Below are 24,912 nucleotides of genomic sequence, written 5' to 3' on the forward strand. Positions count from 1 at the left end.
AAGTGTGTACCTCAGGAGTTCAGCCACATTGCCAGTGAGTGGAGTGGACTAACCCAGTGTTGAGGTTTGCCAGGCAAGTACAACAGAGGGAGAGAGGAACAACTGATTAGAGATGATGGGCAAGTGATCAAAGAGTCAGAGGCTCACAACTGTGATCTTCAAGGTGATTTGGTGAATGGAACTGGTCATGGTGGTTAGTGGCTCAGGTGGAGCAGGAAGTAAGATGGTTAAAAGTGAGGCCCTGAGGAACTGAAAGTTAGGGAACTGGGTGGTGACTCGTGTTCTTCAGTGAACATGAGAAGTGATGAAAGGGAGTATGGATTATTGGAATCAGGAGCAGAGGGTGGTATCGTCAAATAGCAGTGTTTCAAAGAAGTTTGGCTTTTTGTCTTCTGTTTTGTTTTCTTAAGTGAAGCAGGAGGAAAAATGGTTTAAAAGTGGCAGGGAATGATATTGCATGCCCTAAGATGTACAGATGTGGGAGAATAAAAAATGACTGTTTTCCACAGGGAACAACAAGTTTTTCATTAGATCGGTAACATGATGAGAATATTAAAAAATCAATTGAAGATGTTGCTGAAGATAGTCTGTAAGTTCCACAGGGTTTAGGGGTAGAGGTAGAGGGGTAGAGGTAGGGGTAGAGGTGGGGGAAATAGATGAGAAGTAGGAACCTAAATAAGATTAGGGATAAACAAAGCTTTAGACTTATTTGTTGTTGTTGTTGCCTGTGCTTTTGATGTCATATTTAAGAAATCATTGCTAAATCCAATGTCATGAAGCTGAAGATTTCCCCCCATGTGTTCTTCTAAGAGTTTTACACTGTTAGTTCTTACTTTTAGGTTTGATCAATTTTGAGTTAATTTTTATATATGGTGTAAGTTAAGGGTCCAACTTCATTCTTTTGTATGTGGATATCCAGTTTTCCCAGTACCATTTATTGAAAAGGTTGTCTTTTCACCATTGAATGGTCTTGTCAGAAATCAATTGACCAGATATGTGAATGTTTATTCTGGGTTCTGTATTCTATTCCATTGATCTATATGTCTATCCTTTTGGAAGTATCACACTGTTTTGTTTACTATAGTTTTGTAGTAAGTTTTTGTATCGGGAAGTGTGAGTCCTACAAACTTGTTCTTTTGCAAGACTGTTTTGGCTTGCATGTAGGTTTTCATAAGTGTCCATTATCAGGTTGAGGAGTTCTCCTCCCTTTCTAGTTTGCTGAAAGTGTTTATAATGAGATGTTGGATCTTCTCCAAAGCATTTTTTGGTATCTAGTGAGATGCTTTGAATGTTAAATCAATCTTGAATTCTTGGGATAAACTCCACTTGGTTATGATGTATTATTCTTTCTATATGGTGATGGAATCTATTTGCAAAAAGTTGGCTAAAATTTTTTGCATCTATGTTTGTAGGGTATATTGGTCTTAAGTTTCCTTGTAATGTCTTTTTCTGGTTTTGTTAACAGGGTATGCTGGGCTTATAGAATGAAAATGTTCACTCCTCTTCAATTTTCTGGAAGAGTTTGTATAGAATTTGTGTTACTTCTTTATTAAATATTTGGTAGAACCAGAACCCACCAATGAAACAATCTGGGCCTGGAGATTTCTTTTTTAGAAGGTTTTTAACTGTGAATTTAATTTCTTTAACCCTGTTTAGGTTATCTATTTCTTTTTGAGTGAGTTTGGTAGTGTACGACTTTCATGGAATTAGCCCATTTCATATAAATTGTCAAATCTGTATGTATAGAGTTGTTTCTAGGACAGGTACCCCCTGCTTTTCAAAAGCTCGCTTTATGCCATGTTGCTTCTGTGAAAAGACCTGCATTACTACCTGTTTTTGCTAACCAAAAGAAATCCCAAAGAGAATTTTCCCTTTTATGGAAAAAGGCAAAAAATGAAAACAGCATTCAGCATTTGTTTTGTTGTGAGCTGTTATCGAGGTACCTGCACCCCAAGCAGCAAGTGGCACCACCAAGCTCCTTCCCTGGGAACTACACTCAGCAACTCATCATCAAGCCACCATAGCTTCGAATTGTGTCTGTGAGTATCTGAGCTTTATCGCAATTTACTTCGTGCATCCCTTGGCAAGATGTGTCCTTTCTTTGCTTTACAACATTTCCATTCCGAAAGGTTGCATAGGAATTCTCTTTTGGATAGTTGGGGAAACCTGTATTCCCTTACTGTCCTTTTGAGGTCTTTAGTGATAAATTTTCTTGCATTCCAGATATTGGTAGCTTGTGTGTTTTCCCTCTTTTTGGAGGTCTCATCATAGCCTATAATCTTTTCAAATGACTGGTTTTATTTTAGTTTAATTGATTTTTCTCTATAGTTTTTCTGTTTTCAATTTCATTTATTTCTTCTCCTCTATTATTTCCTCCCTCTTCTTGTTTTGGGTGTGTGCTGCTTTTCTTTTCCTAGTTTCTTAAAATGGAAGCTTAGCACAGGGAACTCTACTCAGTCCTCTAATGGTCTATATGGGAAAAGAATCTAAAAAAAGAGTGGATATCTGTGTATGTATAACTGATTCACTTTGTTGTACACCTGAAACTAACACAACATTGTATTGATCAATAAATCAACTATACTCCAAAATAATTAAAAAAAATAAAGTCTAGAAATCAGGAAAATAAAGAATGGGAAAATAAAAAAATGTAAGCTTAGATTGTTGATTTGGGGTCTTTATCACTTTTAAGATAAGCAGTTAGTGTTATAAATTTCACTTTCATCAGTATTTTAGTTGAGTCCCACAAATTTTGATGCTGCATTTTAATTTTGTTCAATTCAAAATAGTTCTTTTCCTTTGAGATTTCTTCTTTGACCCATGGACTATCTAAAAATGTATTGTGTAACTTCCAAGTGTTTGGAGATTGTCCTGTATCTCTTAATGATTTGTAGTTAATTCTATTATGATCAGAGAACATACTTTGTATGACTTTGTTTTAAATTTCTTAAGCATTGTTTTCTGGCTACTGGTTCAGTGGAACTAAAAGCTCTCATTTCCTTCTCTGATCCCCCTGCTACCAGCTGCTCCATGTATTCTGCGCAAGGTTTTGGTTGCATTCAGTGGGACAGGCAGCAAGAGGCTCTTGCAGACCCCATCCCGCCTCACCTTCAGCCCTAGCGCCGACCAAGCCGAGCCAACCTGCATCACCATGCTTTCTCCCCACCGGCTGGCTTTCTGGGAGCGCTGGGAGAAGTCCGGTTCAGGAGCTTGTGCGTGCGTGCGTGCGGCGGAAATCCCGCCTCTCGGCGTCTTCGGTTGGCCTTGACCGCAAGGGGGTGAGCTCAAGGAGGAAGAGGAGCCGGATTGAAGGAAACTTGGAGAGTCGGCAGAAGGGGCGGGGATGTTCCTCTTCCCCATTGGCTGGGCCTGCGGAGACGCCTCGATGCGATTGGCTGGGCAGCGTGGGCCGTAGTCCCGCGTCGGCCCGCCCCGCCGGCCTCTGGAGGCGCCGGGATTGCAGGCCCCGGGATTGGGAGCGCCGGCGGAGCCTGTGGCTTTTGGGGCTGTGTCCGCACGCGCTGGAGCCAGGCAGCCGGGCCTCTGCCGTCCGGTCTTCGTTCTAGGGGGGCGGCGAGGGCGGCCGGCCGCTGGGGCGGTGCAGGCCGGGGCCGGGCCAAACCGGGGCACGGCGGGCGTTGGCGCAGCCGCCGGACCGGGGCCTGCACGGACCGCCCGCGGCGCGCGTCTCGGGCTGTCTTTTCATTTCCAAGTGATTATTGTTTTGGATTTTTCTGCAGACGTGAATTTTGGTTAATTTATTTCACGCACCAGTTCTGGCCTGAGGTAAAGCGGAGGATGCGTTCTGGTGTCATTTGTCGTTGAGATGTGGGCTTTTTGCAGTCTGTGTGTTTACCTTTTGGATTTAAGGGAAGGGGTGACATTGTGATTTGGTCTTGTAACCGTCCATTCTCAAGGTCTCGCCGACGTGGTACAGACCCGGGCGAATCCCGTGTGTGACTCTTACCTGGACTGGAAGTAGGCTTTTTCCTTTCTCGCCCCATCTTTCTCTTTCCCTCTCTCCTCCTCTCACTCCCCTCCTCCAGAGCTTCTCCTCTCCCTCCTTCCTGTTCCCTCTTTTTGCCGCATTAAATCTTGCGGTAGGGTCTTTGTAAAATTCTGAAAAGGTTTAGGTCTTCAGCGTTTCTGTTTTACTTGCAGGTTTGACGACTGGGAGGAAATCGGGGGAAAGATGCCTTCTGATTCTTTCTGTTTGGCTGCTCAGGCTCGACTTGACTCCAAATGGTTGAAAACAGATATACAGGTGGGGTTTTGACATTCCTTTTTCCTGGTGTTTTCCTTGCCTACATAGTTAAACTTCTGGTGAACCCTTTCTTTAGGATATTACAGGGCATGCAGATCAGATCTTGCCATATTAGAGAAGCAGGTTTGTTTTCTATAACTTTAAATGTACCTTTTATTGTGTCAGTTTTTATTGCTCTATTTATAGTGTGTGTGGCTACATTTTAATTACAGTTATTTATAAGTGCAAGAAACGAGATATTATGCAAAAATTTTTTGTTATTATTTTTTAAGAGGTCTGTATCATTCTTAGCCATATCTTGGTGACTGTTTGTTTAGTGATACTTTTTGAGATGTTCAGTTAATTATGTGGGGGAGAAGTGACATACAGTCATTTATTATGTCCTGCAGAAACTCATTTTTATGGGATTCTGTGTTTGTGTTTCTGGAGAGACAAGGGTTCAGTTGAGCTGTTTGTTTTGTATTCTCATTGGTCTTATTAAGAGGAGTGCTTGGATTTTCATATCAAGAACATGTGGAAACAAAATGTTAGCCTTAGACTCTCTAATAATTTGTTTTAAGGTAATTGCATGCTTGTCCAGAAATTGTCAAATAAATAATGATGATGTTTCTGTAGTCTTTTCTTTATCCCAAGTTAGTTTTGTTTGCAAATGGAAAAACTGTGTTTGTAACTCCCTGTTGCCCTCAGAAAGAAATGGATGAAATATTTTGTTGTGTATATGTGTTTTTTCCCTCTTCCCTGAGGTTAACCGTTTTAAGTATTTCTCAAGTAATCTTAACCTTGTTTAAATACAGTCTTACCTACTGCATGACGCAAGTCATGTATTCTGTAAGCAGTTGATCTTAGATATTTGTAGTGAAGCGTTATTGCCCTTCTTACATTTTTTTTTTAAGTGTGGAGTCCCAGTTGGTTTCAGAGCCAAGTGTTAAGAACTATGTTGTGGGTGATGGGATGGTTAACCCAAGAAGAATTGGGTTAAGAATTGGCAAAGTAGTGACTCTTTATTTTTTTAATTTAAACATTACCTTTTATTTAGCAATTACTTTCTGTTTTCCTTTGACTTTTTTTTTTTAAGCAGGGGTGGGGGAAGTGAGAGATGAATAATTTCTTATTTACAAAATCTTGAGATTCAGGCAAACTGATTTTAAGAATTGTTTTAATTTTTTTATTTAAAAAAATTTAAAAGAAAATTTATTTATTTTATTTATTTTGGCTGTGCTGGGTCTTAGTTGCCGCACTCGGGATCTTTAGTTGAGACATGTGGACTTCTTAGTTGCGGCATGCATGTGGGATCTAGTTCCTTGACCAGGGATTGAACCCCGGCCCCCTGCATTGGGAGCGCAGTCTTACCCACAGGACCACCAGGGAAATCCCAAGAATTGTTTTTGTATTAGTGTTTATATATTTTACAAAACTTTTTGAAGTAAAGAACTTTACCTAATGAAGTTTTTTTTCCCTTAGTAATTATAATTGAATAATTGCTAAATATGAGTTTTAGCATCTTGATCTAAAACCGGTTTAATGCTGAGTTGAGTGCCTACAGTGAGTCAGGCAGATACACATAAATAGAAACACCACTCATGCCTTAGAGTGATTACCATTTTACCTTTGGTTTATTTAGTGTAATATACAGTGCTTGGCCCTTCTTTAGACATTTGAGTACTATTCAGAAGTCTTCCGAACTCCTAGGAATAAGTGAAGAGACCTAGGTCCTAGGAATAAGTGAAGAGACCTAGGTTTTGGATAGAGGAAAAATGTAGTATGGGTGTTGAAGCTGTGAGATAAATGAAAATAGTGTGAAAAAAGTGATTGGTGACCTTGGTTTTATACAATTTCTCCAGCATTGCTTATTAAATGTGAGGAATGAATGTTGTTGTTTTACCCTAAGGAATAACTTAGACATGGTTTACTCTTTGGAATCTTTCCTGAAAACATATATTGTGGATGCCAGCCTTATGCTGATGGGTTTTACACTTACCTTGTTGGGGATGTCTCTCCCACCTGGAGTGGGAAGGGTCCCCTTCCTTAAGTAGGCTTCTGTATTGGGAGCAGGATTGACACCTGGGTAATGAATAATATGTGGGGTAGAAGCATGTTTCTTAGCTGTAAGAGTTAGCTAATCTATTTTTCTATGGCTGTTTTTATTTGAAATGCCTGTGAAGTTTTCAGTGACTTTAGAAAGGAAAAATTTTTGGAGACTGTGAAAAGTTTTAATATGTCTATTATAGAGAATATAGACACTAATCCTAGACTTTCTTGATCAGAGACATTTAGATCCCTCAGGCCTGGGACTTTGTAACCAGCCGCCTCTAATGGAGTACCCATTGTATGGCAGACATATATCTGGTTTTTACATATATAATGCCTTTTACTTCTTCAGTACTCTTTTCTGGTTGTTGTGTGGAGTTCCTTGAATCGCCATCTTCCTTCACAACTCTCTTGAGGAGGCAACAAATACAGAGCTAAGAAGTGTTAGCTACATAATCACTACCATTACCATGTTTATATTTACAGTAAAAGTCCTTCTGTCTAATGTGATTGGTAGTTTTTTTGGTGAACCAAAAAGTAAGTTAAGCAAAAGAACTACAAAAATAGTACATAATACCTTAAAAACTTTTTATTCTTGAAATATATATGCATATTTATTTCCTAGTCTTGTTTTTTTTTTTCCTTCTTTTTGGCTGTGCCATATGGCATCTTAGTTCCCTGACCAAGGATCGAACCTGTGCCCCCCGCAGTGGAAGAGCAGAGTCTTAACCACTGGACCACCGGGGAAGTCCCTTGCTAGTCTTGATGTAAGGTTAAGGGTGTGTCTTTGAGCTGGGGTCCACGAACGGCTGGTGTTATCCTGTTCGTTCTTGAATAAGCTGTACACAGATCAATCTCCTATTTTTGGGTTTCTATTTTTGGGTTCTTTGAAGTGGAACATGAAATTAGGTATGTATGAAGCAATTTTTAAAACTTTTTATTTTGAAATAATAATAGACCCACAGGAAGTTGCAAAGAAAGTAGAGAGGTCACGGTATACTCTTCTTCCAGACTCCCCCAGTGGTACAATCTTAGGTAACTATAGTATAATATTAAAACCAGCAAATTGACATTGGTACAATGTGAGCATAGTTCTATGCCATTTTATCATATGTGATTATTCATGTAACCACCACCACAATTAAGATCCAGAAGTGTTCCATCACCACAGAGATCTCCCTCCTGCTGTCCCTCTATAGTCACACTCAACTTTCTCTACCATCTTTGACCCCTGGCAATCACTAATCTGTTCTCCATCTGTATAATTTTGTCATTTCGAGAATGTCGTATGGTGTGTGACCTTTTGAAACTGGCTTTGTTCACTCGGTATAATGCCTTTGAGGCCCATCAAAGTTGTTGACTATATCAATAATGCTCAGATTGAATTTTTCTTTTCTTCTAGTCATCAATTTAAAATGATTCAGCATGAAAGTTAGCTTTTAAACTTAAAGTTATTAAATGTATATATTGTCACTTTACGCTTAGAAATATCAGTAGATTAAAAAATGTAAACATGAACATCTTGGTAAATTCAAATCTCAGGTTTTCCAGTTGACAGATGATACATAGAAGTAAAAGGATGTTGTACACACAGGTAACTTAATTGATTTTCATAATGACTTCTTGTGATTTCTTTCGTGTCTGTGAATAGGTAGTATTGCTCAATTTTTTATTCATGATTTTGGTTGTTTGTATCTTTTCTGTACTTTGGACCTGTCTTGTCAGGGGTTTATATATTTTGTTAGTCTTTTTTTTAAAGAACTGACTTTTAGCTTTGGTTCTTGGAAAAGACTAATAATAGTTATAAAGGAAAGAAAATGAGTTTATCATCAGACTTGACAACAAGGCCTTATGCAGAAGAAAGCTGAGTAACATATTCATGGCACCCGAGAAAAGAAAATGTGAGCCAAGGATTTTATGTTCTAGCAGAACTGACTTTTCAGGTAAAAAGGACACAAGTTTATCAATGAGCAGGAACTCAGAAAATATTGTTTCCAAGAGCCCTTCCTGAGGAATTGAGTAGAGAAAGATCTTTAGATGACTGAATGACTGTACATGGACATGAAGACTGGTGGTGGGCATTAAACCTATAGTTATGGGTAGAACCCAGAGTGAGTTTTAAAAGGGAGAGAGCATAGCTGTTACAACAGCTGTATGCTTAGACATGTTGGATTATAGTAGAACTGTTCTGCAGTGTCTAATTTAGTAATCCTGTGCGTTGAAGTTTTCACTTTAGGTCTTGTATTTTCATCTTTAGAGATTCCATTCCATTCCTTTTTATATCTTCCATTTCACTTGTCATGATGTTCATATTTTCCTCTCTGTGAGTACATGGAACATATCTATAATAGAGCTTTTAACATTCTTGTCTGCTAATTCCATCATGTCTGTAATTTCTGCATTTATTTTGATTGACTGAATCTATCATTTCTGTTGATTTATTGCTCTGGTTATGGGACATGTTTGCATGCCTGGTAATTTTTTATTAAATGTTGGACATTATAAATAAGTATTATGTTATTCTGTGTTAGATTTTGTTTTATTCTTTTACAGAGCATTAGTTTTGTCTGGCATGCATGTAAGTTACTTGGGATCAATTTGGCCTTTCAAAGATTGATCCTAAGGTTTGTTTGGGCTGATCTAACACAGCCTTTAATCTTGGGCTAATTTATCTGCCTTATTAAGGCAATGTCCTTCTCAGGACTCTAATGCTTGGTGTGTTGGGAGGTCTTTCTATTCTGGTTGGTGGAAACACAAGATTTCCCAGACTGTGAATCATGGGGGTTCTGCCTACTCCTTTTTAGTGCTTCTTTCCCCAGCCTTGGGAGTGTTCTCAACTCATACCCAGATCAGTTCTCAGCCAGAATCTCAAGGGGTCCCCTCTTCCCATCTCCAGAGATCAGCCTCTCTGCAGCCAACTTCCTCTCCTGTGTTCTTGTCATTTTGACCTACTTATAACTGGTCTGTCTCCTCCATTCAGCAAGACCTCTGGGCTCTATTTGGGTTCCCCTTTCCTGTGTTGCAGCCTGGAAGCTGCTTCTAGGCATTAAGTTTGGGAAGTTGTAGCCCTTACTTCATTTGTTGCCCTTCTCAGGGATCACAGTTCTGGGCTGTATGTTGTCCAGTGTTGGAAAACAGCTGTTTGATATATTCTGTCTGGTTTTCTACCAGACAGGTAATTCCTAAAGAAGTTAATTCTTCACAGGTGGAAGCACAGGCCTTCCCAATCTGCTTTTAATCTCATTTATTGACTTCTTAATTTTAGATATTGTTTGTTTTGGTTTTAGAATTTCCACATTTTTGTTTGAATGCATTTTATTGAGGTATAATTATATTTAGTAAAATGCATTATTTTAAATGTTTAGTTTGAAGTGTTTTGGCAGTTTGCTTAACTGCCACATTAGGTACTTTTCTATAGTTTCCAGTTCTCTGCTGAAATTGTTCATGTGATCTTTTAATTGCTTGAACACGTTAAACCTTGTGCAGCCTCTTTAGATTCCTCGACTGCATCTCCCTTTCCCTCTGGGTTGATACCCCAGCGTGCCTGTGGGCCGCCCTTCTACTCTTCGTCTTAGATATAATGTCACACAGCAGGGTGTAGGTTAGGGCTTCCCAGCTGCCTACCATGGAGTTGCAGGTGACATCGTCTGGAAGGTGGGGGAGAGCAGGAGCTCACTTTCCACAGGGCGAACATTCACCGCTTGGTAAGGAGAGATACGGGAACTGGGTATTTTTAATTCCCACCCCCCCACCCCCTTTTTTTCCCTCCTTGAACGGGTCTGTGGTTTCTTCTCGGAGACCTTGGCAAAGAGCCCCATATGCCTGGAGAGTATGCCTGCCGCACACCATGGAGTGGGGACCGGTGCAGTAAAACGGGAGTCTGCAGACTTTTCCTGTAAAGGGCCAGATCGTAAATATTTCTGTGGGCCATGTGTCCTCTGTAACAGCTGCTCACCTCTGCTGTTGTCATGCGAAAGCAGCTACGGCCAGTACATAAAACAAGTACATGTTGGTAGGCTCCAGAAACTTTATGGATACTGAAGTTTGAATGTCATAATTTTCATGTGTCATGAAATATTTTCCTTCTCTTGGTTATTTTTCGATCATTGAAAAATGTAAAAGCCACTCTTAGCTTGAGGGCCATCTAAAATCAGGTCATGGGCCACGTTTGGCCCCTGGTGGGCCTTAATTTGCTGACCCCTGTAGTAACTTGCTGCATCATTTGCTTCCTATGCTTCCTTGTCTTGCCTCCCCCTCTGCCCTTCCCCTCACTGCCCTGGGCTGGCATCTGCCAGGGAAAGTGTCAGCACTTTAATCTGTTACTTGGGCTTTCCTTTTTAGGGCAAAGTCTGTATCTGTATGTCTCTTTTCTGGATACACTCTTGATTTGCTTATGCTGTCTTCCATTTTCTTCATTTTTCAGTCATGTGGCCTTATCTTACCCATTTTTATTTTTGTTTGAGTTCTAGGTATTGTACATGAAAAATCGTTGTGATCACTTGGGGACACTGGGTAACGCTTTCCTCTTCCAGAGAGGATCTGTCAAACTAGTAGCACTAGTGACCTCAGGTTACTTCAGAGCAGCAGGGAACTGTGATGGTTCAAAACGGGGCTCCTACCGGCCTGCTTGTACCTCACCCGTACTTCTGTGTGTGTGTGTGTGTCCCTTCGGAGTTCTGCTTAAAGCGTGGCATGTTTCCCTCTTCCTCACAGGCCTCTTCCCTGTGAGGACCATGGCTCTAGCCTCTCAGCAGCTCCACTGAGCTGTGCTTGGTCTCAGCCCTGCTTGCAGAATTGGCAGGTGCCTCTAGGGAAGCAGCCTTCGGCTCCCTGGGCTGTCCTCCTCTCCTTGCTGCCTGGATGTCTTCAAACAGATATACTTTATGTTTCTTTCTGACCTTTCCAGTTCTAGAAACCTGTTCTTAAAATTTTTTGGAATTGGTATATTGTCCTGTGTTCAGTAGGTGTTTAGAAAGTATTTTTCTGCAAGGCTAAGAAAAAAAACCAGATATCTTTACTTTAGTCATCTGCAAATATTTGAACAGATCACATTTCAGGCATATTTTAAAAATAGAAGAAATAAACATTTTCTAACTATGAGTTAATCAAAATGCCATTTATTTCATTTGGCATATTCTATTTCGGATTATATTGTGTAATTATACAGTTCTGAAGTAGTGATTTTAATAGATACCTTCAGGGTCCACTTGCCCAATTCTATTTGGTTTTCAAGTATTGGTAGCACCTGTGATGGCTCCCCCAGGCCTCCTTACTGCATGTGTTGGTGCATGTGGTGTTGGTGAGAAGAGAACAAGCTTGAGAGTTAGGCCTCTTCCCAAAAACTCTGACAGCCTCGGTGTTGTGTGATCTTGGTCAGGTAATTGAACTCCTAAGTTTTAGTTACTGACCCTCAAAACTGGGCCTATTACTACCCCCCTTGCTGGCTTCTTTTCAGGATGAAAATGCCTTTACCTGCTATGTCATTTTAGAGGTGTGAGGTAAGAATGTAAGAGCACATTGGAAAAGGGTCCTAAGACTGAATAATGCTAATCAGAGGCATCTGGATTCTACGTGAAAAAAGTTAAAATTTAAGATCTGTGTTGTCACCCATTGGGAACGTTTATGTAAATTACCTACTAATAAAGACAAACTATTTATAGACTGTTGTACAAATACTCTTAAACTGCCAAATTGAAGTGACTTTCACTGCTTGTGCAGGTTATTCTTCCAGTGCCATGATTATTTCCCAGTTTTCCTGGCCTCTTTCTCCTTGGGATCCTGTGCTTCCCTCCCAGTGCCTTGGAATGCTCTCCCAGGGGCTTCATCTCTGCCTTCTGCAGTCTAGCTCTTTCAAGCCCTGCTCCATGGAAGCTTGCTCTGTTGCCTTAGCAGTGTTCCTCCTTCCTCGAATCCTTTCAGATGCCCGAACCATTGTAGTTTGGTGGTTACTCGAGTTCACGTCCGCAGTTCCTAGGAGGCTTCTACAGCGAGTATCCCTCCAGACACCCAGTGTCTACCTTCCACACAGCTGCCCTACTCTCATCCTTCCCAGCATGACCCGAGTGATGAAAGAATGGGCGGTAGTGATAGTTCTTGTTTCCATGTAAACTGGGCTTCTTCCTTGGCTTATTCTTTAATAAATGTTTCGTCCCCAGCCACCCAGGGGTAATCCTAGTGGGCAGTCTGGGCTGGTCCACCCTCCCTCCTTCCGCGTTAGCATCTTCTGCAGGTCTATTGCCCATGCTGTTGACTCCCAGATTTGAACCTCTAGCCCTGAACACTCTGCTAAGATCTGGATTTGTATTTGCAGTATGTGTGTAATGTGTCTGTGTGTGTGTATGTGTGTACATGTATGCACGTGCATGGGGAGAGTATCTCCATGTTTATGTTCAGTAGTTGGTGCAAATCTCAGTGGTTAAAACTGAGCTAATTCCCTCTCATCCTGAGTCTGTTCCCTACCTGGTTTTTCACGTTTCACATCTGCTCTGTCCCATTTGATCTGAAATGTCTTACATACTCTTCTCTTCCATGTCTTGGCTTACGCTCTCATCCTGTTTGGGGGAGCTCTTAGCAGAGGCCACCTAAGTTATTTCCTTTGTTTCTGGTTTCTTCCTCTGTCCTCTCCACTGCCCTGACACTGAGTTATGGCTGGAGGTGTGATCATTTATTCCCTGGCCCCTAGAGGTGGCGTGTAACTGCTGGAGCACAGCACGTGTGGGGCTGTATTTATTCTGGCCACTGTTTGCCTACGTGGCTTTGTGGGCCAGGACTGAGCCCAGTGGCAGCTCTTAGCTGCCCACCTCTTACGCAGACCAGCAGATGAGCCAGGCCTTTCCATTCCCGCGTTAAAACCTCAGGGGCCCTGAACGTTTGTGGCTCACTTTTTAGAAAGGATTTACTTCTCCCTCTGCCAGTTAATACTTTTGCCAGCAGTCATGTTTTGGTCTCAAGTATGTTTATGGCAGTTATCTTGTTAGTGATGTGGACAGATAAAATATGAGTGCTGAGAGCAAGTTGTTGCTTCTGTGAAAACTAAGTTAGATGCGAAATTGGTTTTCTGTTGCTATGTAACAAGTCACTGACCAGAAATTCAGCAGCTTAAAACAACTCCATTTACTCTCTCCCCCTTTCTGTGTGGGTCAGGTGTCTGGCCATGGCTTAGCTGGGTCTTCTGCTTCGGGATTCACCGGCTGCAGTCAGGGTGCTAACCAGTCTGCTTTCTCATCTGGAGTCTCACTGGGGTCCTTGTCGGCAGAATTCAGTTTGTTGGGTGTTGGGTGGGGCTGAGCTGTGGGCTCCTAGGATATGCCCCCTCCATTGGCAGCTCATGGCAGTGGCTGGGAGAGTGTCTCTTCTGGATGGCCCCATCCTCTTAAGGGCTTTTACCTGACAGGGCCCTAGGGTAATCATCCTTTTGGTTGACTAGACATCAACCAATGTGAGACCTTAATTATATATGAGAAATTCCTTCACTTTTGCCACAGAAGGAAACAAAACCTAGTCACAGGTGGAAAGTCCCGTCCTATATTCACAGGTCCTGCCCATACTCAGAGAGAGGATTACACAGGGTGTGTGTGCCCCGGGGGGGCAAGGATCTTGAGGGCATCTTAGATTTGCCTACTACACATCGTTTGGATAAAAGTGAGATGCTAAAAAAAATTACTTGTACGGGTTAGGTAAGAGAGAACTGTCAAGGATTGCGGGAAAAGCCTTGCAAGTCTAAAGGAATTGTGTACTAAGATCGCTCACAGAGTGCCCTTCAGTTCTTGCTCCCTTTAAAGAAACTGAGTCTGGAAATAGTGGATGCTTCATGAGAGTGGCGAATATTGGATTGATGACAAGGGACAAGCTGGTGGACTTGTGAACAAAGAAAAGGCCCTGACCTTCCATTAAAAGATGGGCAAACAGATGTGTCTGTTTTAGTGTAAAGTGTCTTGTCTGTCTGAGAAGAGGGTTTCTGTTGTACCTGCCGTTTTCAGAATGGATGCCTTCTTTGGGTGTTTACCATGCCCACGCCCTTCAGTGACTGCTTTCTCTGGGAAACCTTTTCTGACTTCCAAATACTGACAACCAAGAGCATTTTTGTGGGCATTTTTGTTTTGTCTTTGAATATCACTATGGACTCGTGTTTTTGTTTTTGTTTTTTTTTTGCGGGCCTCTCACTGTTGTGGCCTCTCCCGTTGCGGAGCACAGGCTCTGGACGCGCAGGCTCAGCGGCCATGGCTCACGGGCCCAGCAGCTCCGCGGCATGTGGGATCTTCCCGGACCGGGGCACAAACCCGTGTCCCCTGCATCGTCAGGAGGACTCTCAACCACTGCGCCACCAGGGAAGCCCCGTTATGTATTTTGATGTTCAAAATTATTCTAAATTTGGCCAGTGAGGGAGTCCTCATCAGGCTTTGAGCAGCTTTTTTGGTGCAAACTTAAGATATTCCAGGCTCACCTTTCTTTCCTGGTCCTTGACTCAGCCTTTTTTTCCCTAGAGCCCAGGTTTCATTTAGTAGGAAGTGGTTCTTGGAAACCAGTATCTGGGTGCTGGGTGTACTCACTGCTCTCAGAGTGCCATTGATTTTAGGTCTTTTCCAAAGACAGTGCAAGCAGATATATTCAAATATAAATTCATGCTGAGATTTCCAATTCAAATTGTTCTTAAAAACTTCCTTGATTTTATCTTTTATACTTAAATCTAGTAACATTAACATACTTTGTCATAAACATACATTTTATTATATTAACATTGCTTTATCCTATAATATATACATGAAATAGTTGAAAAATTTTAATGTCAATATTATAGTTGTGAATAAGACCAATTAGTAAAGTTTAAGGTTTTTTTTTCCCCTTGAAGTATATCCAGCTAAAAATGTATAGTTGAAAAGGGTCTTGACATACAGTTGACCCTGAACAATGCAGGTTTGAACTACGTGGGTCCACTTGTACTTGGATATTTTTCAGTAGTAAATACTGAAGTACTACACGGTCTATGGTTGGTTGAGTCTGTGGTTGTGGAGGAACTGTGCATATGGAGGGCTGACTATAAAAGTTATATTTGGATTAACCCCTGAGTTGTTCAAGGGTCAAGTGTACTTTTCTTTTTGATAAACAGGTTAATTTGCTTGTTACCAGTTATAGGCTTTGCTTTTTATGATTTAATTGTACTTTTTGAAAATGAAAATCATTTATATGTTTTAGAAGTAAATGTAAGGTATACTCAAAATCTTGCCTTCATTCACCTCTGCTGCTTTTTACCCACGTTCCCCTTCCCATCTCCCGATAAGTGATCATGTAATTTGTGTCTGGTTTATCTTTCCAGAGCACCTGCCCACATGTGTCTTTTTTCTTGTATCTTAGGCAAAACGTAGCACAGTATATAAGCTATTATGCACAGTACCTTTTTCACTTAACTGTATTTCTTGGGAAAATTTTCATTAAATGTTGAACGAATGAGATTTTTTTTTCATATTATTCTTTAAGAATTGCATTGTGAGTGTGATTACTCTGTAAGTTTATTTTATTTATCATTGCCAGCTTGCATTCACACGAGATGGGCTCTGTGGTCTGTGGAATGAAATGGTTAAAGATGGAGAAATTGTATATACTGGGGCAGAGTTAACACAGAATGGAGAACTTCCTTCTAGAAAAGGTAAGGGCCTTTAGTATTTTTCATTTTGTGAAGACCTTTATAAATTGCATTTTATAGAAATTTTGGAATGTGCTATAGGAACAGAAGTGTGCTTGAGTGTAACTGAAGTTTTGTTTTCACTTTGGAGATGTCTAAATGATAGTTAATATTAGGAGCTTCCTGGATTTCATTGTTCTGTGTGAATTGAAGGCCTTTTCACGGCAAAACCACCTCGCTGTGGTGTCCTTCCTCTGATGTCTCATTTGTAGCTTATAGGAACTCCACTTAATGTTTCTTCGTTAAGTTTTGAAATATATATTGCTTTGGCTAACTATAAATTGTGGTTATTATAAGGTCGAGTGGAAATAATCAGTATTCCTGAAATTTTTCCTGTATGACTCTCGAGTGGGAGTGTATAAAACACTTTTTGGAAGCCTTCGGCCTGTGGCCTGGACTTGGCTCCCCTTCTATTGTATCTTCTTGTCTATGCAGGGAAATATCAGTGAACACTCTTGTTAGGCCTGTAGTTATGAAAATGCAATGAAATTCTGTCACTCAGTTGTTCTTGACTTTGGCTGTGAATCAGAATCACTGTTTAGGCTTTAAAAAGAAATGAATGCGTGGACCCACCCCAAGCCTGAAAAGCCTACAGGTCTACACAGTGAGCAGCCGCACGCCTATCCCCCAGGCCCTACTAGTCCCTCCTCTGTCCATTGGTGCGCCTTACCTGGTGCCCTTGGGCACTTCATGTATGGTATTAACAGGGTCCATTTCAGTGTAACTTTTTGTCTTTAAGGTAAAACTTATGCATAATAAAATACATGTTCTAAGTTTACTCTTCCATAAGTTTTGACAGATGTAGTTGGTGTAACTTAGACCCCTCAACGTTACTCTCACTTCGAAGGTTCTCTCGTGCCCCTTCCCGGCTCACCCCTGCCCTCTCTGCTCAGAGGCAACTACTGGTCTGATCTTTCTCTACCGTGGATTAGTTTTGCCTTTTCTAGACTTACATGTAAATAGAATCATGTAGTCCTCTGTGCTGTTTTGTGCATCTTTCACTCCGTAATGTTTTAGTAGTTCATTCTGTATATATATATTTTTTGAATATTTAAATTTTATTTATTTTTTTATACAGCAGGTTCTTATTAGTTATCTATTTTATACACATCAGTGTATACATGTCAATCTCAATCTCCCAATTCATCACACCACCACCACGCCCCCGCCGCTTTCCCCCCTTGGTGTCCATACGTTTGTTCTCTACATCTGGGTCTCTATTTCTGCCCTGCAAACTGGTTCACCTGTACCATTTTTCTAGATTCCACACATATGTGTTAATATACGAAATTTGTTTTTCTTTCTGATTTACTTCACTCTAGATCCATCCACGTCTCTACAAATGACCCAATTTCGTTCCTTTTTATGGCTGAGTAATATTCCATTGCATATATGTACCATATCTTCTTTATCCATTCGTCTGTCGATGGGCATTTAGGTTGCTTCCGTGATCAGGCTATTGTAAATAGTGCTGCAATGAACATTGGGGTGCATGTATCTTTTTGAATTATGGTTTTCCATTCTGTGTATTTTTAAAGTTTTTGTGCCTCTTCGTCTCAGTTCTCCAGTATTTGTTAATGCATTGAAACTCATTCCCCAAAATGTTTTTTGTGAAACATTAGTTCTAAAAGATACTCTAAGAAAAGCTAATTACATGGATAAATTCAAAGTGTATTTCTTATTCATTACATTTGATGAATATTTTTTGTTCTTTTAAAAATCATGTGGTTATAAAGCAAAGTGTAATTGTTCTTTATGTAGGTCCCAACTGAATAGTTTTTTTGACATTCAGTAAAAGTTTATTTTTAATGTGGCATGATATTGCTTTTTATTATTAGAAAATACTTTTTTTCTCAGGCTTATACATGACAAATTTCATTTTTAAGACTGTGTACATTACATGTGGTTGTATTGTAGCTGATTGTGAGGAAAATACAGATTAGAGTAGAAGTTCCTCAAACACACAAGTTTTCTTTGTTCTGTTTTCCGCAGGGATCGGTCACTTTCTTCTGCACCCACCCATTCTAGGATGAGTTCTTACTGTTATCAAGCTGGATTTCTGCATGGTTAATTTCTGGGAAATCGTGGCTTCTAATAATTTGCGCTTCCATTGAGATAAACTTTGCTTTCTTTTGCAGTCACATTTAGAACTTTCTGGTCCTACTGATGAGGAAAGAATGCTTCCTCCTACGTAGTAAGCTTTTGTGTTTCCTTTTGGGAGCCTACCCTGCAAAAGGCAGGCTAGATTATAGTCATATATGTTTTTTTGTTTTTTTTGTTTTCTTTGTTTTTTTGTTTTTTTTTGTTTTTTGCGGTATGCGGGCTTCTTACTGCTGTGGCCTCTCCCGTTCCGGAGCACAGGCTCCGGATGCGCAGGCTCAGCGGCCACGGCTCACGGGCGCAGCCGCTCCGCGGCATGTGGGATCTTCCCGGACCGGGGCACGAACCCGCGTCCCCTGCATCGGCAGGCGGACTCTCAACCACTGCGCCACCAGGGAAGCCCATATACGTTTTTTTAAGTGAACATTTCTTTCAACCCTCTTTAGGGTTGTTTGTATTTATTATTTTGAGGAAGGTAGAGGAGGGAATAGGATATAAAGAAAGGAAAGTTAGGAGGCTACTAAAAGATATGCTAAGCTTATTTTTTTATTTTTGTCTAGGGCTAACCTTTATGTGAAGAACTTAAGTATCATGAGCTGTTTCATTTATTATAAACCTTCTCAGTCTATGCAGATAGTAGAAATACACTAGCCATTATTTTGCTTAGCCAGGCCTCTTGAAAAAGTTTCACTGCTGTTTCTATTACATTACAAATGTAATTTATTGACATCAGGACTAATTTTTGTAGTTTTATGGAGCTTGTTTTTGGCTTTTTCTGACTTCATATTGTCCTTAAGTGCATTAATTGTTTGGGGTTTTTTTTTTTTCCTTTGTCTAGTCAGTACTCTTTAGTTACGTATTCCATGAGATGAGTTTTTGATTTTTTTTTTTTAAGAATACAACTTTCTTGCTAGTTTTATAGTTTTTCTGTGGAGGATGTAAAACATTGAATGTGGCCTTTCTCCCCAAATAATTCATGATTATTTGGGCAGAAAAGGCATCTGTATAAGCAAGGTGTGTAACAGGATGATGAAGACCCCATGATGTTACCCACAGCCAGGGCTGGAGGAGTTCCGAGGTGGAGTGTTCCCTGTGGTCTGTCAGGGGGCCCTGGTCTGGGCTCAAGGGCGGTGGCGTGTGGGGTCCCTGGGGAGAAGTGAGCACAGGCCTCCAGGTGGAGGACTGCAAAGAGCAGCAGTGTGCCGGGTAACGGGGAGCAGTGGAGGTGGGGTGGGCCAGCCTGGAGGGAAGTGGACTCCTTGGAGCGCCAGCTGTGTCTGAATCCAGGAGGGGCGCCTGCTGCTGCTCTGGACACACTCTCGGGGGGCACGCTTACACACTACAGGTCAAAAGCCTAAGGGTTCTCAAACTCTGTAGTTCATCAGGATCTCCTGGAGGCTTGGTCAGACACCCATGCCTGGCCCACCCTTAGAGCTTTCCGTTACTTGGAGTTGGGATAGGGCCTGGGAATCTGCCTTTCCAATGTGTTTCCAAGTCCTGCTGATGATGCTTGCTTGTCAAAGAGTATGTTGTGTCTGTTTGTAGCTACAGTCTATTACATTGGGAGTTTCAGAGGCAGAAAGAGGAAAAGAGCTTCCTCATGTGCTCCTTAGAAAATAGAACATTAAAGAAAAGCAGGGCTTCCCTGGTGGCGCAGTGGTTGAGAGTCCGCCTGCCGATGCAGGGGACGCGGGTTCGTGCCCCGGTCCGGGAAGACCCCATGTGCTGCGGAGCGGTTGAGCCCGTGAGCCATGGCCACTGAGCCTGCGCATCCGGAGCCTGTGCTCCGCAGCGGGAGAGGCCACAACAGTGAGAGGCCCGCGTACTGAAAAAAAAAAAAAAAAAGCAAATGACCACAGTTAGATTTCCCTCATAAATATATTCTGTCCTTCATAGTTAATTCTTAGCACTTTGAATCTTTAGTCCTTTATGGAAAACTTAACCCACTCCTGGGAGCCTGCCTGATGTCTATTGGAAGCAGTGATATCAGCTTCTGCTGGAGTCTGTTCCCTACAGGGTTGGTGCTGTTGCTTTTGTTTGTTGAAGACCCAATTTCTGGCCTTTAGCTTTAGCTTTAGAAGGGAGCAGATGATAAAACTTGAGGCTCCAGTTGATTGATTAGACTTAGCAACGTTATCAAAATGGACAGGAGTAAAATCTTTTGCAGGGTGGGCTTCTTGGCTGTGGTGTGAGGATTTGGTCCTTGTCCATCCTGGGGTTAGAACACAGCAAAGGCAGCGAGGCATGGAAGCATGTCTAGAGCCTCCCACTATCCTGGGAATTGCAGTGTGTTTGTTTAAATAACATCCTGCCTGTATGAAGTTAATCAAGGGAATGTTAATTTTCTCTTTTTGATATGCTGGCTCTCCCATATTGTGGCCCTGAAGCACAGGGAAGCTCTAATGATAGCTGTGAGCTCATGAAGAAATACGGAGCATCCCTTCTCTGCTTATTTTTATGTCCAGCCTTCTTGCTGCATGTGGGTGTTAACATCATGAACTCCATGATGTGGGAGCCACTGTTTGTTATTCTGGTCATCTAGGAAGTGCCAGATACATCTGGTGTAAAAATACCTTGACAATTTTATAGTTCAGAGTTTAGAGTCTGATCCTGGGAAGGTGGCATCAAACAGCTTTCAGAGGAAGCTGACCTGGGCTCGAGAGAGGATGGCTGTGCCCTAGTCCCAGAGAGAAAGCCCAGCCTGGTAGTAAAGGGCTCACACTTTTATTTATTGCTCAACTTTGTCAATTCGGACACATTTTTGCAGGTTCTGTTTAACTTAGGCAGATAAAGCCCTTTTCCTCAAATCTTCTGCAATTTACTTATCTGCTCACTTATCTCTTACCGTCTTTCACGTTTTGACATAATTGGACATTTTCCTTTAAGACAAAAATTACTGTCTTTCTTCCTTTTTTTTGGCTGCACTGTGCTGTGCGGCATGTGAGATCTTAGTTCCCCCACCAGGGATTGAACCCGCGCCCACTGCAGTGGAAGCGCAGAGCCCTAACCACTGGACTGCCGGAGAAGTCCCTATCTTTCTTCCATCTTTATTCCTTGATAGTAACGTTTATCATCTTGCTTATATATTTACATTTCTCTGCCACCATCCTTTCTGGTTTACCAATCTCAACCATCCATGTTAATTATGACTTTTATCTAAATTAAGTAGCCTCTAATTCGGATAGTCGTTCCACACCACTTCTGTAATTCTCCAGCACCAGCTGGATAGCTAATAATTCAATCCAATTCTGACACTTAACTATTGGAGTTAGCTCAGGCCCCACAAATTAAGGGCTCGGTCCCGCAAGACTACCTCCACTTCAGATGCCAGCCTTAAATGGGATTCCCAGACTACTCCCACTTCTGCCTGGCTGACTACAAATTCGGAGGTTACCATGACCCTCTCAGTTTCAGTAATTCACTAGAACAACTCACAGAATGCAGGAAAACACTTCGTTGGTTTATTTTAAAGAATACAGCTCGGGAACAGGCAAATGGAAGAGATGCAGAACGCAAGGTTTGGGGGAAGGAGCTCAGAGCTTCCATAGCCTTCTCTGGGCCCTCCACCCTCCCAGCACACCTGTGTGTTCACCAACCTGGCATCTCCCCAAATTCTGTTGTTCAAGAGATTTTAAAATTTAATCTCAGCCCCCCTCTCTCTGGAGGTCAGGGGATGGGCCTGATAGTTCTCACCCTCTAATCGCTGTTTGGTCCTTCTGGTATCCAGCCCACATCATGAAGCTGTCTAGAGGCCCCACGCTGAGTCAGCTCATTAGCATAAGCTCAGGTACAGTGGAAAGGGGCTCGTTATGAGTATCAAAAGACACTCCTATCCTCAGTAAATTCCAAGGGTTTTAGGAGCTCTGCGCCAGGAACCTAGAGCAAAGACCAAACATATATTTTTATTATACCACAGATAAAAAAATGGGAAGTAGATGTTAGAGCATTTTAGCAGAGCTCTGGAGTCCACATTATAAGGGTCCCATTTTACATGTTTAATAAGCAAGAAGAATGTGCTCATTAAGAGGTGCAAAGGTGGTTTTGAATACTGCCATGCAGTAACAATAAGAGGCAAAGGCATGTGTGCATTTATTCGTTAACCTGTGCTTGGTGACTGATGATCTAGTTATTTTCTCTTAGCATTTGTACAGGGGTTCACAGATTAGCTATCGATTAAATCAATTTAGTATTGGGGCCAGTGTAAGTTAATGAAAGATTTGAACGTTGCTTTTAAGGTAATACACTACAGAACAATGTGATTTTTATTGATATAAAAAAGTTTGTCAGAATTTTATAATTCAATTAGAGTGAGTCTGTAATCTTATATTTTCACAGTCTTACACCTGGAAGTTATGTCAACTTTCTGATGAGTGAAACTCATGTAGACAGTTTAGAAAATTCAGATTAACTAGGTTCTCCTTGAGAAAACAAACCCAAGGCTTAGAAATCATGTATGCTGTGTTATATGCCACACTGCTAGCACATCGGGGAATGGACTTAGAGCCTTTTTTTGTTTTTTTTTTTTTTGTGGTACGCGGGCCTGTCACTGTTGTGGCCTCTCCTGTTGTGGGATCTTCCCCGACCAGGGCACGAACCCATGTCCCCTGTATCGGCAGGCGGACTCTCAACCACTGTGCCACCAGGGAAGCCCCATAGAGCCATTTTTAACCAGAGTTATCAAGTCAGTCTGATTTATCCAAGGGTTCACCTGGAGTATGTGAATTTAAATTCTAAATGTAAAGGTGCCTCTAAGTTAGCAGTTTCTGAGAGATGTGTTTTCCTTCCATAGTTATCGAGCTGTAATTAACATAAGTTTAAGATGTGTAGTATGATGATTTGATATACATAGCAAATGAAATGATTACCACAATAAGGTTAGTTAACACGTCCATCCCTTCACATAATTACCATTTTTTGATGTGTGGTGAGAACATTTATAGTTACTCTCTTAGCAGCTTTCAAGTATACAGGACTCTGTGGTTAACTGTAGTCACCATGTTGTACATTACATCCCCATAACTTATTTTTCTTATAACTGGAAGTTTGTACTCTTTGACTGATGTCTCCGACCCGGGCAGCTCCTGGCAACCACCAGTCTACTCTCTATGTTGAAGCCTTTTCAGATTTTACATGTAAGTGGATCATATAGTCTGTCTGACTTAATTTCACTTAGTGTAATGTCCTAGTCAACCATGGTGTTCTAAATAGCAGGATTTTCTTCTTCTTTTAATGGCTGAATAGTATTCCATTGTGTGAGAGTGCCTGTATGTGTGTGTTTGTGTGTGTGTACATACACATTTTCTTTATCCATTCATCCGTTGATGGACAGTTAGGTTGTTTCCATGTCTTAGCTTTTGTGAATAATGCTGCAGTGAATATGGGGATGCACATATCTTTTTGAGATAGTGATTTCATTTTCTTCGGATATTTACCCAGGAGTGGGAATCCTGGATCATATAGTAGTTCTATTTTTAATTTTTTTGAGGAGTGTCCATACTGTTTTGCATAATCGCTGTACCAATTTACACTCCCACCGACAGTGCACAAGGGTTCCATTTCTGAGATTTTTTTAATTAATTTTTTTATTGATGCATAGTTGATTTACAATGTTGTCTTAGTTTCTACTGTACAGCAAAGTGAGTCAGTTATATATATATCCACACTTTTTTAGATTCTGTTCCTATATAGGTCATTACAGAGTACTGAATAGAGTTCCCTGTGCTTTACAGTATGTTCTTATTATCTATTTTATATATAGTCCATTTCTGAGAGATGTTTTTTTTTCCCCCTCAAAAGGCTGGCCACTCTTTGAAGTATCAGAAGTTTCTTTCTTTTCCGGGGATTCTTGATTTCCATTTTTTTAGATTATATAAGTTTTTATTATTCTTTAATAAATACGAGAAGAGGAGTACCACTAGATTTAATAGACTTCATAGTTAATAATTCCTTGCAGAGGTAAGAAAATATACCAATACAATGAAGGGTACTGATATCAAGAATCTGCTGGCTCCATAGGGTTTTCTATTGAATGAGTCTGAATTTTGTGTGTGTGTGTGTTAATCAGCAGAGGGTGTCAAGATGGTGGGGAAGGGCACAAAACGTATAAGAACACTTCATGAATTTGTGTGTCAGCCTTATGCAGGGGCCGTGCTAATCTTCCCTGTATTGTTACCATTTTAGTATATGTGCTGCCAAAATGAGCACCTGAATTACTTTTAATCATCCAAAGTTCCACCACAGTTTTATCCAACCTCAGGCAAATCTGGTCAGCATTTTGGTGTCTGGTCTTGCACTTGGCTTGTGAGATGATGAGGCACACAGACCCTGGGGCCAGCAGAGGGAGAGCTCTCCTTACTAGCCTAAGGCTCTGGGTGAGATATATGCTCTGAGCACTATCTGGGTGGCAAGAAATGCATTTCAGCAAGGCTAAGATGCCTCAGTAGTAAGACGTGGTATTATTTATCACCAGGAGAGAATGTGCTGCCCATGAATCTGATGCATATCAATTTGACATGCTGAAATTTGCAAAAGGTGCATCTCTGGATTGATGAAACACCTACTTCATAGGGTTATTGAGTTGATTAATGAGTTGATTATGACATGTGCAGAACAGTGCCTGGCTCCCAGTTTGTGCTATTTAAGGGTTTGTGATTCTCACGGTGATTGTTCAAGTGCAGGCAGGAGTGTCAGTGTCCTGTCGCCATGAGTCCCCTTCACTGAACACAGTGCCTGGCACATAGGAGGTGCCAGTACCTAGGATAAAGGATGTCCCATGTTCCTGTGTTAAATCAGCTTGTGAAGGGACTTGCCTGCCTGAGAGACTGGAACTCCTGTTTTTGAT

At 41.2% G+C, this 24,912-nt stretch overlaps 1 protein-coding gene and 1 non-coding gene across 8 annotated transcripts in view; one reads left to right on the forward strand and one right to left on the reverse strand.

Annotated features, from left to right (window-relative positions):
- Window positions 1-3,436: 3,436 nt before the first annotated feature.
- HERC2 (HECT and RLD domain containing E3 ubiquitin protein ligase 2) overlaps window positions 3,437-24,912 on the forward strand; it is a 230,679-nt gene continuing 209,203 nt past the window's right edge. For all 7 annotated transcript variants that reach the window (XM_033400202.2, XM_049712569.1, XM_004276886.4 and 4 more), the window contains exons 1-3: window positions 3,437-3,786; window positions 4,162-4,264; window positions 15,821-15,935. In XM_033400202.2, the coding sequence (XP_033256093.2) occupies window positions 4,193-4,264; window positions 15,821-15,935 (187 nt within the window). In that variant the 5' untranslated portion in view covers window positions 3,437-3,786; window positions 4,162-4,192. The remainder of the gene's footprint in view (window positions 3,787-4,161; window positions 4,265-15,820; window positions 15,936-24,912) is intronic.
- LOC117195523 (U6 spliceosomal RNA) lies at window positions 24,169-24,275 on the reverse strand. Its single transcript, XR_004475247.1, has one exon. It is a non-coding gene; the product is annotated as a U6 spliceosomal RNA (small nuclear RNA).

Source organism: Orcinus orca, chromosome 7, assembly GCF_937001465.1.
Source record: "Orcinus orca chromosome 7, mOrcOrc1.1, whole genome shotgun sequence".
Classification (NCBI taxonomy): domain Eukaryota; kingdom Metazoa; phylum Chordata; class Mammalia; order Artiodactyla; family Delphinidae; genus Orcinus; species Orcinus orca.